This window comes from Suncus etruscus, chromosome 9 (assembly GCF_024139225.1).
Source record: "Suncus etruscus isolate mSunEtr1 chromosome 9, mSunEtr1.pri.cur, whole genome shotgun sequence".
Classification (NCBI taxonomy): Eukaryota; Metazoa; Chordata; class Mammalia; order Eulipotyphla; family Soricidae; genus Suncus; species Suncus etruscus.
In genome coordinates, this window is record NC_064856.1 from 81,654,995 (window position 1) to 81,669,169 (window position 14,175).

The 14,175-nt window shown below is 36.0% G+C and overlaps 2 protein-coding genes across 2 annotated transcripts in view; one reads left to right on the forward strand and one right to left on the reverse strand.

Annotated features, from left to right (window-relative positions):
• Nucleotides 1–831, reverse strand: part of IMMP1L (inner mitochondrial membrane peptidase subunit 1) — a 76,276-nt gene extending 75,445 nt beyond the window's left edge. Inside the window, exon 1 of the mRNA XM_049780103.1 lies at nucleotides 723–831. The gene's annotated coding sequence lies outside the window, so the exon portion shown is untranslated. The remainder of the gene's footprint in view (nucleotides 1–722) is intronic.
• A 121-nt stretch (nucleotides 832–952) lies between these two features.
• The window catches only part of ELP4 (elongator acetyltransferase complex subunit 4), a 218,540-nt gene continuing 205,317 nt past the window's right edge, over nucleotides 953–14,175 (forward strand). Inside the window, exons 1-2 of the mRNA XM_049780094.1 lie at nucleotides 953–1,211; nucleotides 8,487–8,522. Coding sequence (XP_049636051.1) covers nucleotides 1,001–1,211; nucleotides 8,487–8,522 — 247 coding nt within the window. The 5' untranslated portion in view covers nucleotides 953–1,000. The remainder of the gene's footprint in view (nucleotides 1,212–8,486; nucleotides 8,523–14,175) is intronic.

Sequence of the window (14,175 nt, forward strand, 5' to 3'; positions counted from 1 at the left end):
CTCGGCTCAACTTCGAAAGCATTTTAAAATTCAAGACACAACCCTAGCTGATGTGGTTTTTACACATACTAAACTTATATTTAAGTAAGAAAGCTCTCAATTCAGAGTTCACATAGCAGAAAAAGAAATGATATACACATCTCATTCTTTTTATTTTTTTCAGTTAGGGAGTGGAAAGGAAGTGGGTAACATTTTTTTTTTTAAAGTTGGGGTATTTGCAGCTACCTTAATAACAAACGACAATTAAATGTGTGAACAAGGTTGTCAGAGTAACACTTGTCATTCACACCACTTATGGAAGGCACTCCAAGTGCTTTCAAAAACACTCATTAAAATGAATAAAAGCTGCTCCGGGAGAAATTGTCAAGAGAAGTAGCTTTCGGTTTGGGACAGAAGAAAAGGAAACCTCAGAGCCTAAGGGTTTTTGCTCTAAACTTTAGATCCAACCACTAAGGCTGATTCAAGTTCAGAAAGCAACTCCTAAAGGGATCACTTGCAATTTCTTCCCTATCAGACCAACTATTTGGAAAATAGGGCGGAAAGGAATGCAACTTTTTCCACTCTGAATGAATGGAGAGATCCAAGTAAGAACACAGACCAGGATGCAAGGCTCTGTCTTAAGTTAACTGCTGGATAATATAACATTCCACCACCCTCTCCTTTAACTCGGCAAGGAATGAAAAGCACCCAAAGAGAGAAGCCAGCTGACTGATAACACCCACCTTGCAACCAATGCACCCAGGGAGTCAGTCTCTTCACCCAAGGTCTCAGGTGGGCCTTTTTCTCACCTGGCCTCTCTGCACAAGTCCGCTATCCTTACGTAGAGGTCACTTTTCAGCAATCTGCGTTGCGATTGGTTCATCCGGGCAGGACGTCTTAGTTCTATTGGTTAAGAGAAGCGCCAGTCAGGGCACGGAGGCGGGAGTTGTGGCCTGGCTCTGACAGGCCCAGGGCTTTTAGTTCCCAGAGTTCCTATTGGGGCAACCTGATCAGGCCCAAGATGGCTGCAGGGGCCGGCTCCGGGACTCCGGGGTGTCTTTCGGCGACAGCCAGCAAGAGCAACGTTACCAGTTTCCAGAGGAAGGGTCCTCGAGCCGGCGGCGCCGACAGTGGCGGCTCCCGATTGGTGTCCATCGCGGGCACAAGACCGTCGGTGCGGAATGGACAGCTGCTGGTATCTACCGGGCTCCCAGCCCTGGACCAGCTCTTAGGTCGGTTCCGAACTTGAGATCTGGGCTCAGCGATGGGAAAACTTGGGAGGGGGAACCTGTCGGGGAGCGACTTTAACCCCCCAACATCTCTTCTCCTTGAACCAATTTACTCTACCTTGGAAAGTGAAATGAATGGTTCCTTTTTGATAAAGATAGAAGGGAAGAAGGGCTGCATGGAGACTTGTGAACTCTGTTAACTCGACCTGCTTTTTTTTTTTTTTTTAAATCCTCTTCACTTTCTGCCTTCCTTACCTGCTTTTCGTCTGCAGTGCTTCCCGGTGAAGAGAAAAATCACTCATGTTTAGAGATCTTTTTGGCCTTTATCCAGAAGCCCTCTCTCTTGGTGTCTCTGAGTACATTCTGAACTAGCTACAAAAGTTTGTTATCACTGGGTTAAGATACGCTGCTTGAGAAAATGCTGCTAGAAGTATCTTTTTCCTTCACTCACCACCAGGGCTGCTTATCTCCTTGGTTCTGAATCTTTCAACAAATCCTATTGGCTTTTCAGAGAACCTATGCTAAAGTAGTTACTGATCCCATGTCACGCAAGCCAGTCATGGACTCTGACAGCTGTATTTAAATCTGCATTAAATATTTGTGTATTTTTGGTTAGCATTTTTATATAGTATTGACTTCCCAGAGTTACATTCCAAGTAATATGTCTAAAATTAATTAAGAGCGTCACAAATTTTTTCTGGACAATCTCTGGGATTTGTCTTGAGAAGCCTGACTGCATGTTAGGTTAGTAGGACAGAGCTGTTGTGTTAATAAAGCTTATAAATAAGTTAATTCATCAAATTTATTTTATGTTTCATTTCATAATTTTTTTCAGTTTGTGATATGTCTGTTAAAGTTAACTCTTGTACACTTTTCATAAGCGTTTATAGATGCCATTGCTTGTTCTTCACTTGATACTTAGATATATATTTTACCTGCAAGATAAGCTTTTATGTATTCAGATAGGTTTAGTATAATGCTTCTCGCCTCTCAGCTCATGTTCTACCTGAATCCTGGCTGGATTTCTATATAAATTTAATTACTTTTACAACTTCTGTTAAGTTTGTTTGTTGTCTTCATAAATTAGCATAATGTCTTCATAAATGTAGCAATAAACAAATGATTCAGAATATCTACTTAGAAAATATGTATCTCGTTTTCTTCTTGTGAACCTTCCTGGCATCATTTGATTTTGAATTTAGAGCTTAAAAGCTGTTCCTACTCTTTATTTTTTTAATGAAAATTTGTAACTTCATCCACTGAATTTGACTGTAAAACTCCCTATACAAGGATTGCATCTGACAATGTATCTAATAGAGTTCTTCATTTGAATAACAAATTGTATCTAGCACAATTCCTGGCACTTAGAAAAATTCTTGGCAAGATATTATGAAAAATATAAGACAGAGTTATGTGACCCTTGAAAATATTACTAAGAGTCATAAGTAGAGACAGTTTTTTTTTTTTTTTTGGGGGGGGGGCACACCGTTGACACTCTGGCGTTAATTCTGGCTATGCGTTCAGAAATCAGAAATCACTCCTGGCTTGGGGGACCATATGGGATGCCAGGGGATTGAGCCGCAGTCCATCCTAGGCTAGGGCAAGGTAGATGCCTTACCACTAGCTCCACCGCTCTGGCCCCTAAGTAGAGACAGTTTTGATTTAATTCTTAGCCCCAAATTAAGGGCTTTGTACCATGCTACAGCGGTTTAGATTTTTGAGACATCTTACCAGTTGGTTTTAGCTATTTTCTAAAATGAGACTGACCCACCAAATGGTAATCTAGATGACCCTCTTTATGTGTTTCTACAAAGATATAAGCATAAACTGTAAATTTTACCTGGTTCCTTGTAATATTTTTTTAAAAATTAGTATTCATTCGATTGTTGAAATAAGTGAATCTTTGGATATATTTAGCATGCATGCAGTTAATTCTCAAAGACTATAGAAGCTAATGCATTTAGAATAATAAATCTTCAGAATATCTTAGTTGATAACTTTTAGTGGAATTTTTATATTTTTCTTTTCTTTTTTTTATGACACTGGGCAATAAACCATATATTTGTTTTTTGTTTTGGGGCCACCTGGGCAGCACTTGGGTTACATCTGGCTCTGTGCTCAGCATTTACTCCTGGTAGGCTTTGAGGGCCATAATAGAATGCAGGGAATTGAACCTGGGTCAGTAACATGCAAGGCAAACACCTTACCCACTGTGATATTTGTTTTTCATTAAAGCAATATAGGAAATATAAACACTTTTCCACTATTGATTCTATATATTAGAATAGAAGTATAAACATGTAAAATTATATTTTTACTGTAAAATAATAATGGTTCAGTTTGTGTCATGTTGTGACAAAATATAGTAGGTATTATAATATTAAGATGTTGAAATTACCATTAATATGATTGTTGTCTGAATATATTCCATATTACTATGGAACAAGTAAATAATTGCATTATCAGTACTATACAGTGCAGTAGTCTCTTATTATTGCCATTGGCCTCATAGTTGTACTTTTGGCATAGATAACAATGCATTTGAAAGACAACAGTACATTGAGAAACTTTTGAGAGGGCTTAATGAATGTTAGTTGTTTAATGATATTTTACCAATTTTCTCCAAATTATATTATAAATATGAAATCTACATCTTGATAGCATGATATAATGATCACTCTTACCTTTGAAAAATTAATTTTATTGTTAGAAGTTGATAACTTTCTCAAGTTGACTACATTAAAAAATTTCAAGTATCCTCAAGTGGATATACAGAAATGGGTTTTCCCAGGATATTTGCAATGATATAAAATGGAAATAACACATCTACTAGAAAATGAAAGATACTTGCTTGGTTAATTATAAATACTTCTAAAATGTATCATAAAAGATAAAGGATTGTGTCAGAATTTCTTTTTCCCTAGGATTTAAGGCATAGATTAGTTTAGGGTTTGGTTGTCTATCATTGTGGGATAGGGTTGATCCTAACTTCATATTTCAAAATAAGTACCAATTCTGAAGGGAAGGTATAGAAATAAAACCATGTAATTACTAACTTAGTATTCAGATGATATCTCTAAGACATGACTTAAGAGAAAAGAAGGCAGCTTACAAGCCCATTTTATTTCTCACCTATGTTTTTTTCATAGAAGTGAGATTGCTTATTTATGCTATTACTCATGTGTCAAACAATTTGGTGTTCTACTAGCAAAAATATTTTTATTTTAACTAGGAATTATTGGTGTAAATCTTTTGCTTTTGAAATTAGATAAAACTACTAATGGTTTACGAATTCAAATATAAAAGCTAGCTTTCATTGACTATAGTACTGTCAAGATATCCTGTCACTGTTATTCATGCTTTTTATTTTTTTGGCAGGAGAAAGAGCACAAAAGTATTCAGGACATAGCCAGAACCTCAATACCTCATGAAATTTAAAAACAAAACAAAACACCATAAGTAAAGGTATTTCAGGAAGAAATCTTGATGCCCTAAAATCAAAATAGAGGAACTTCTACACTCTTTTGTATGTGTTTATACTTGCCAAACCTTCTCCTCATATACATAGAATAAAACCGTTTTTTTTAACTGTTAATGAGGTAATAAGGTGGCATTTTATTTCCCCGTGACAGATCTTCAAAATGACCAACATTTACTAAAGCCAATTCAAGTTTGAGTATCAAATTTTTATAATACAGCCAATTTTGTTTTGTTTTGTTTTGTTTTTTGGGCCACACCCAAAAGCATACACCAGCAGTTACTCTTGTGCTCAGAAATCGTTCGTGGCTTTTGGCTTGGAGGACCATATGGGACACTGGGGGATCGAACCAAAGGCTGTCCTAGGTCAGATGCATGCAAGGCAAATGCCTTACCTGTGTACCACCGCTCCAGCCCCTAATAGAGCCAATTTTTAAAAAATGTTTTGTTCTTTTGTTTATTTGAGTTGAGTCCACACCTGTTGATGCTCTGGGATTACTTTGGCTCTGCACTTAGGAGTCACTCCTGATGTTACTTGGAGATCATATGAGATGCTGAGGATCGAATCCAGGTTCACCACACATAAGATAGGAACTTTACCCACTGTACTATTTCTCAAATCCTAAAATCTTCCATTTTTCTAACATTAGTTCTTATAGGAATTAATTTCTATTATATAAGCCATTAAAATAGACCTCCATATTACAGAGCACTAAAATTTAAAAGATTAGAATTTTAACATATATGATACTTTAAAATTGAGTAGTATCAATAAGTTATCAGGAATAGTGTTTGGATTATTAAAAAAAACTAACTTTGTTCGTCCAATTTATATAATACTTTTTCTTCATCACTGGGTTTTACCAATTATTGCTGTCTCCTTTATGAAATAATGATATTTTGGTGACATATAAATATTTTCCTAATCGGAAAATGCTTGCAGAATGGAAGGATAGCTTAATAAGAACCTTTTTGGACTGATAAGATAATACTTTATTATTTAATAGACAATACTTCATTTAAGTAATGAAATTATTTAATAAATAAAATTATTAGACCAAATGGTGAGGTATAGATAACACTTCATTTATAACATTCTCAAAAAAGTATAGAGGGCCTGAGAGATAGTGCAGCGGTAGGGCATTTGCCTTGCACACAGCTGATCCATGATCGATGGTGGTTCAAATCCTGACATCCCAAATGGTCCCCCGGGCCTGCCAGGAACAATTTCTGAGAGCAGAGCGAGGAGAGGAGTAACCCCTGACCCAAAAATAACAACAACAACAAATAATAGAAATAGAGCAGCCACATTTTTTATGATACTTGGATCTAAACTAAATACTAAAAAAGTTATTTGTTAAAGTTTTATATATATCTGTATATATATATATATATGTATATGTATACACACATATATATCCCTAACAGATAATTTTACATGTAAGTGTAAAAGGGAGGTAAGAAGTTGGAATGTATGCTTTTTGAATGTTCAAAAGGATTGAAAAGTTAGTTACAGGTTCAGAGAGATAGTATAGCAGGAGAGATAGTACAGATTGCCTTACACATAGCTGACAGGTTCAAACCCCAGCACCATATGTGATACCTTGAGCATTGCCAGCGGAGATGTCTGAGCAGAGTCAGGAGAAAGCCCCTAAAACCACTGTATGTGACCCACCCTAAAAAAGGCGAACTTTAGATGCATTCTATATGTAGCAAAAATTGTACTTTATCCCAAAGAAACCTTTTAAAGGTTCTATAGATACTACCTCACCATCAATATATATTTAGTTTCTGTTGTGTTATTTTTTCAATTGACAGTTTGAAGTTATCCTATATGGTCTGGTTTTATTTTTAATGATTTAATTAAAAATTATGCAAATATGAACTTTAATATATATACATATAAACACACACATACTATGCATTTGGTCCCATCAAAAACTATATGTTCTTTTTTATTTTTTTTATTTAGTTGGAATATTGTGGTTCTAGCTATATAGTCTCCAACAGTTGTTGCATCATAATATATAGTCTGTGTGCTTGCTACCAAATTCAAATTCATTGAAACATAAGCTAGGTAGGCATATGAACTTTTCAAATTACATTGGATTGGCCTCTAATTTTAAGTAGTTGGTTTTTTTTGTTTTTGTTTTTTGTGGGTTTTTTGTTTGTATCTTTTTTTGAAGAGATTGTGGTGTTAGGCCACACCCAGCAGAGATTCTGGCTCTGCACTCAGGAATCACTCTTTTCGTTTTGCTTTGTTTTGTTTTGGGGTCACACCCAGCAGCGCTCTGGGGTTATTCCTGGCTCTAAGCTCAGAAATCGCTCCTGACAGGCTCAGGGGACCATATGGGATGCTGGGATTCCAACCACTGACCTTCTGTATGCAAGGCAAACACCTTACCTCCATGCTATCTCTCAGGCCCCAAGAATCACTCTTGATAGTGCTTGAGGATTTGGGGTGGCAGGGTTCATACCAGGGTTGGCACATACAATCAAGGTCCCTACCCACTGTGCTTTCTCTCCAGCCCCTAAATAATTTCTTTTTTCTGGTTTATATTAAACATTGCTTAGGGCTTAATCCTGTCCCTACACTCTCGGAATACTTCTGGCAGTGCTTGAGAGACCTTTTATAGTGTCTCAACACAGATCTACTACTTGCAAGGCAGCAAGGCAGACACCTTCTAAACTATCTCTCTAGCCCCTTATTTGACATTTTAAATGCATGTTTTATGTATGCAACATTCATCACAAAAAAATGCAGTACTTTTGGGGCTGGAGAGATAGCATGGAGGTAGGGCATTTGCTTTCTATGCAGAAGGACGGTGGTTCGAATCCCGGCATCCCATATGGTCCCCCATGCCTGCCAGGGGTGATTTCTGAGCACAGAGCCACAACTATGACCAAAAGAAAGAAACAAACAACAACAACAACAAAGCAATACTTTTACAAATTATTTTTAAATTGTTCCTAAAACTTGATTTTTAAAACGTGAATAACTGCAGCCAGAGTGCTAACACAGCAGGTAGGGTGCTTATCTTGCCTGGGCTAATCTGGGCTTGATCCCCAGATTCTCGTATGGATACCTAATTACCATCAGGAGTAATTCCTACATGCAGAGTCAAGAGTAACCCTGAGCGTTACCAGGTGTTGCCCAAAACAAAACAACATAATAACTTATATTTATGATCATATTAAGCCAGTTCAAGCGTTAAAATGTAATGTTGAAGTATATTTTGTGATATATGGTATTTGAAATGACAAAATTATTGCACATTTTAAATATATTTAAAAATTTTCAGATTCTGTATATATTAATTATAATAAAAATAGTTTTAATTACCAGTTTGCCTCTTCCTAGGCTTATTACATTTGAGAATAACATTAAAGTGGAATTTTGATTATAGTAACTTTTTCTGCCTAGGTTGTAATTCTTTAGTAGTCAAGTTACTGTGCACATTTAGATTTCAGCTATTGAGTTAATTTTATTAACTAATTCTAAATACAACATTGGAATGCTTAAGTGCAGTTGTGTCCAATGCTACATGGTCCTATCACAAGAGAAAAGATAGTACAGTATATTATGAAAGTAATTGTAATGTGTAGTCTGTAATTACGTATAACATATAATTATTTCATAATAGCACCTTGAGCAAAGTATATTGCAAAGGTAATTAAAATGTTGTTCTCAACTGCACTTATAAAGTTATTGAAGTATCTGTCCTTGATAAAGCCTAACTTATCGGAAATATAATGTGAAAAGGTAGATTCATTTTCTTTATGGTTTTCTTTCATTTGCAGGTGGAGGTTTAGCTGTTGGAACAGTTCTTCTGATTGGTTAGTACAACACATGTACTTTGCTTTTGCTGATCACAATATTCTGTTATGCATGATTATTTTATGGGTTTGCCTATTCTGAAACATATTTAATTCTCTCTGCAAGATAAATTAGGAAGGAATTGCCATAAATTTTAATTTAAATTCAAATGTTGATTTTAATTTGAAATAAAGCAACCAAATATGTTTTAAAATATAACATAATAAATTGAAGTGTTCACATGCATTTTTTCTAGCTTTTTAAAATCCATGCTGATTTAGTCACGTAAATCTCTTTGAATTTAATTTTTTGAAAATCCTCAGTATTTAAACTGGGATTATTGCACTGATTCTAACTGAAAAATAACAATGATAATTTATATCTTTATCTTTAAAGCTATAAATAATATATTTTACTTAAATACAGATACATAACTCCCTTAGCCTTTCTTTAGAGCATAGAAATGTGAATTTGAAATAAACTCAGGAGTTATGTAATCAAACCTTTCATCTTATCACAAACCACTTTTCTCAAATCTTTGACAACTATTGAACATCATTTTGTAGATTTAGGGGCTTGTTTCACAAGGCAGTGTGTTTTTCCTTGTTATTGAAAGGGTATAGTTTATAAAAGCTCTTTATATTACTAATATATAATCCAAACACATATATGTACGTACATACAGATTTATTGCTTCCATTTTTGTACTTTCTAGTTTTACAAAAGTAATTTACCCTTCTTTCACACAACTTACAATGTCTGAAAATAACTCGGGTTTTATTGGTTTTTATTTGCTTGTTTTAGAAAAGCAGTTATAGGGGCCGGAGCTATAGCACAGTGGTATGGCGTTTGCCTTGCACACTGCTGATCCAGGATGGACCTCTGTTCGGTCCCTGTCATCCCATATGGTCCCCCAAGCCAGGAGCAGTTTCTGAGTGCATAGCCAGGAGTACCCCCTGAGTGTTACTGGGTGTGGCCCAAAAACCAAAAACAAAAAAAAAAAACAAAAAGGCAAAGAAAAGAAAAGAAAAGTAGTTACAGCATTAATGGGGCCCGGAGAGATAGCACAGCGGCGTTTGCCTTGCTAGCAGCCGATCCAGGACCAAAGGTAGTTGGTTCGAATCCCAGCGTCCCATATGGTTCCCCATGCCTGCCAAGGGCTATTTATGAGCAGACAGCCAGGAGTAACCCCTGAGCACCGCTGGGTGTGCCCCTCCCCCCAAAAAAGTTACAGCATTAAATGAAACTTCCTTTAGGTGTCTTTAAGCTATCAGAACACAGATCTTTCTGTCCCATTCCCTCAATAGTCCTCAGCTCCACTGCTGAAAAATTTTACTTTATGATGACAGATTGCTTCAGGACTTTTCCCTCGCCTGGAACTTGATAGTAAACGTGGTAGTAACTTGATAGAACTTAATAGTAACACCACATCGGTGATAGGAGCCACTCCAGAATTGTTTTTGGCAGCATGTTGCTCACTGACCAGGTCTATAGTTTGTTGAGATTATTTGTGCACAAACTTCCTTAATTTTTCTTTAAGTGATAATACCTCATTTCCTCTTTCCAAAGTAATCTGGATGATATTTATCAAAGTTGTAATTTGTGCATTACAAATTTGTGTGTAAACCTGGCAATTGTCACATTACCTAGATTTTTCTGGTGCTCAGTGATAGATCCATAGCATAGCTTATGTGGCACCTAAATTTTAGAGTTTTTTTTAGTCTGGACATTGTGTCAGCTGGTGAGACAACAGGACTAAAAATAACTATTTTATTTTCTCTAATAGCTACACAAGATAAACAGCATAGGGGAAGATGTTAGAGGGTGTGTGTGTGCTTGAATCTACACCCGGTGATGCTCAGTGCTTATTCCTGGCTCTGTACTTAGTGATTACTCCTTGAGATGCTCAGGCAACCATATGTAGTACTGGGGATTGAACCTAGGTTAGTTAGCCTCTTGTGGTAAGTGCCTTACTGTTGTGCTATTTCTCCAGTTCTACATTATTTTAAAACTTGTTTATTTATTTTATTTGTTATTGTAGTACAGATAACATGACTGTATGCTGTACAAAGATTATACTTTCCCCACTTCAAAAGTTATCAAGATCCTCCACCACTATCCTAAACTGGTTTTTGCATGTTTCATTCTTTCCTTATTCTCTTCTTAAACATGTGTGGCACTGTCTTTTCAATTGTATCTAGAACTGGATTTAATAATCCAAATTTGATATGACTTAGAATCATCATATTAAAATTGTTAAATATGATTATCTAAATAGAAGTATGGATTTCAAGCACAATGGTTAGTTTCTGTTAGTTGACTTATCCAAAGGAAGCAATGAAATGGGTTGCATGTTTTAAAAGAAATTTGTCCTACAGGTGATGAAAGTGCAAAATTTGCTATATGAACCAGAGAAAAGAGTAAAGGGGTTAAGGTACTTGCCTTACATATAGTAGGCTATCAGTTTGATTTCCTGTATAGTGTCAGGAATAAACCCTGAACATAATCAGGTGTGGCCCAAAAACCAAACTAAAGCCCCAAAATTAAAATAAATCAGTAAATAATAAATAAAATAAGACATATACAGGAGTATTTATCTAGTATATTAAGCTATCTAAAATATTCAGAAGATATGAGGAACATCATATTCCCCATCTCTGCTTCATAATTGAAGAATAAAAATAACATTTTTAAATTGTGCATCCCATATTGTTCACCATGTGCTAAGCACTTTATGTTATTTTTTATGTAATATGATAGCTTCAGGGTTAGAAAGAGAGTACACAGGTAGATAGTGCATCTTGCTTTGCATGCGGCTGTCCCAAGCATGCCATATTATCTTCTGAGCACTACTAGGGCATCATTCTTAAGCATAGTACCAAAAATGACCCATGAACATCACTAATTGTTGCTCCCAAAGCAAACAAAATATATGACAGCTTCAGAAAGATATAATATATAATTCTTTTTTTTATAACATATAATTCTTATTATTCCCATTATATATACTGCAGTGAGGCTCAAAAGATAATTTTCTAATATTATACTTAGTGAAATTGCACTTGAATTGTAGGTGACTAGAGATCCTGTGATTTTTTCAAATCAGTATAAATGGGGAGCCGGAGAGATAGCATGGAGGTAAGGTGTTTGCCTTTCATGCAGAGGGTCACTGGTTCAAATCCCGGCGTCCCATATGGTCTCCAGTGCCTGCTAGGGGCTATTTCTGAGCAGATAGCCAGGAGTAATCCCTGAGCACCACTGGGTGTGCCCCCCCCCAAAAAAACAAAAAGCAATTAAATCAGTATAAGTGTTAAAGCTCTATAAAAACTTACTATTTTAGACTATCAGTGGTTCTCTATTCCAGTCAGAATGTTTGTCTTTTTGCTTGTTCTTGTTTGCGAACCACACTTGTGGTCAGGCTGTGGTCAGGCCTTACTCCTGGCTCTTTACTCATGGGTCACTCAGTGATTTGGGGGACCATTTGGGGTACCACAGTCAATCTCATGCTAGTCAAGTACTTTACCTGCTGTACTATCTTTCTGGCAGAGGAAGTTTTCTCTTTAGAATAGTAAAATGTCTTATATTTTCATTATTTATAACAGTATTTTATTCATTGTTGCAGCTTATGGTTTATGTTTGTTTTGTTTGGGGACACACCCAGTGGTGATCAGGAGTCACTCTTAGTTGCAGCGTTCAAGGTATCAAAACTGGAGTTCCCACAAGTATTGCATGTGTTCGAACCAGCTTAACTCTCTCCCGACTAGTTTTTATTCACCATGCTGTTTAATCATTTTGGTCTTGTGTTCAGTCATATCTGAACCCAACCATTAATTTCCATGTGGCTTCCAGCTGCAAAAATCTGCCAAGTTCTTCCCAGTCATTTACTTTGATCACTACAATAGAATTTTCTGGATGTTTGCCTAGGATTGAATGCGAAGTCTCTGGCTAATAGGCCATTTTTAATTAAATGTTAAGTAAAGACTTTTATAAAATATTTGTGTCACCTATGAATCTTTTAAATAATTTTAGGATTGTACTGAAAAAATAATACAATGTTTTGATGTGAATAAATGCATGTAATACAAACAGATATGTTGACATAACCTGTTGTCCTTTCAGTCCCCCATTTCTGTGTGCAAAGATAAAGTTGTTCTAGGTATCCCCAAAATGTTTCTGTGTGGAAACATTCAGTACCTTGCTTTTTCCTCTTAAATATATCGTAGACAGCAGTTTATATGTATTCATTCTATGTATGTATGCCTCATTCTTCTTAATTAGAAAGCTTTTTATTGTATGGATGTTTTTGAATTTATTTAAATCATTTTTACTAATAAATTTAAGTATCTTTGCTGTTACTAATAATGCCGCTATCCATAATCTTTTATATAGGCTTTGATTTAAGAAAGAATTATTGCAAAGTAAGTCCCAGTTAGACATTTGCTCCATTGAGACACTGTAATTGGATCATTGTCCCACATGGTTTTATTGCCTTCTACTTCAACAGTTATCAGCATACCAGTAACCCTTACCTTTGTCAGTGCAGCATGCTATATTAGCATACATTTTCGAAAATCTTTGCCAGTTCAAACAGGTTAAAACTGAAAAACTATATTCTACCTAGGGTTTTTCTCTAGCATGACCAAAAATCTGAAGAATTATAATCGTTTAATATTATGAGGGTAAACCTGGAGAAATTGGGCCCGGAGAGATAGCACAGCAGCGTTTGCCTTGCAAGCAGCCGATCCAGGACCAAAGGTGGTTGGTTCGAATCCCGGTGTCCCATATGGTCCCCCATGCCTGCCAGGAGCTATTTCTGAGCAGGCAGCCAGGAGTAACCCCTGAGCACCGCTGGGTGTGGCTCAAAAACAAAAAACAAAAAAACAAAAAAAAAAAAAAGCCTGGAGAAATAGTGTAAGTGGTAAGATGCTTACCCCTATCACATATGGTCCCTGAGCATTGTCAGAAGTAACCCTGAGTTTCACATGGTAAAACCCAATTCTATATATCTGTCGACTTATCTCGATGAAACTTCATATTTACGTATATGAAGCTCAGTGATGTCTGTATTTTTATGGAAGCAAAATGCATTTGTTGCATTTGGTGATCAAATGAAGTAGATTTTTTTAATTTGTAATTAAGAAAAATCAAGAATTTCTACTGAGTTCTGGAGAGGACATGAGTTAAGGCATATACCTCAAATGCTTCTGACTCCAGTTTAATCCCTGGCATTACAAAGTTCCCAAGCAGTGACTGCACCGCAGTAAAGACTTAAAAAATAATAACTAAAAGTTAGTAAAAGGGACCAGAGTGATAATATTATAGGCAAGACTTTCCCTGCATTCAATTGACCCAGGTTTGATCCCTGGAGCCAGCCACGTATGCTCCCTGGAGCTTCACCATCAATGTTCCCTGAAGAGAGAGCTGGGAGTAAGGCCTGAGCATTGTTGGCTGTGATCCAAAATCCAAAAAATAAAATGAGTAATAGATACTTAATAGCCTATCATTAATTGAATATCAGTTAACCCATTTTTGTTAGTAATTATTCAATATTTGTTAAAATACTGTATAAATGAATATAACATGTCTACATGTTATATTATAAAAATAAGTCTTTATAATCTGGTCTTTATTTAAATGTACCAGTACTTTTTTTGAGTCTTATTAATATTATGT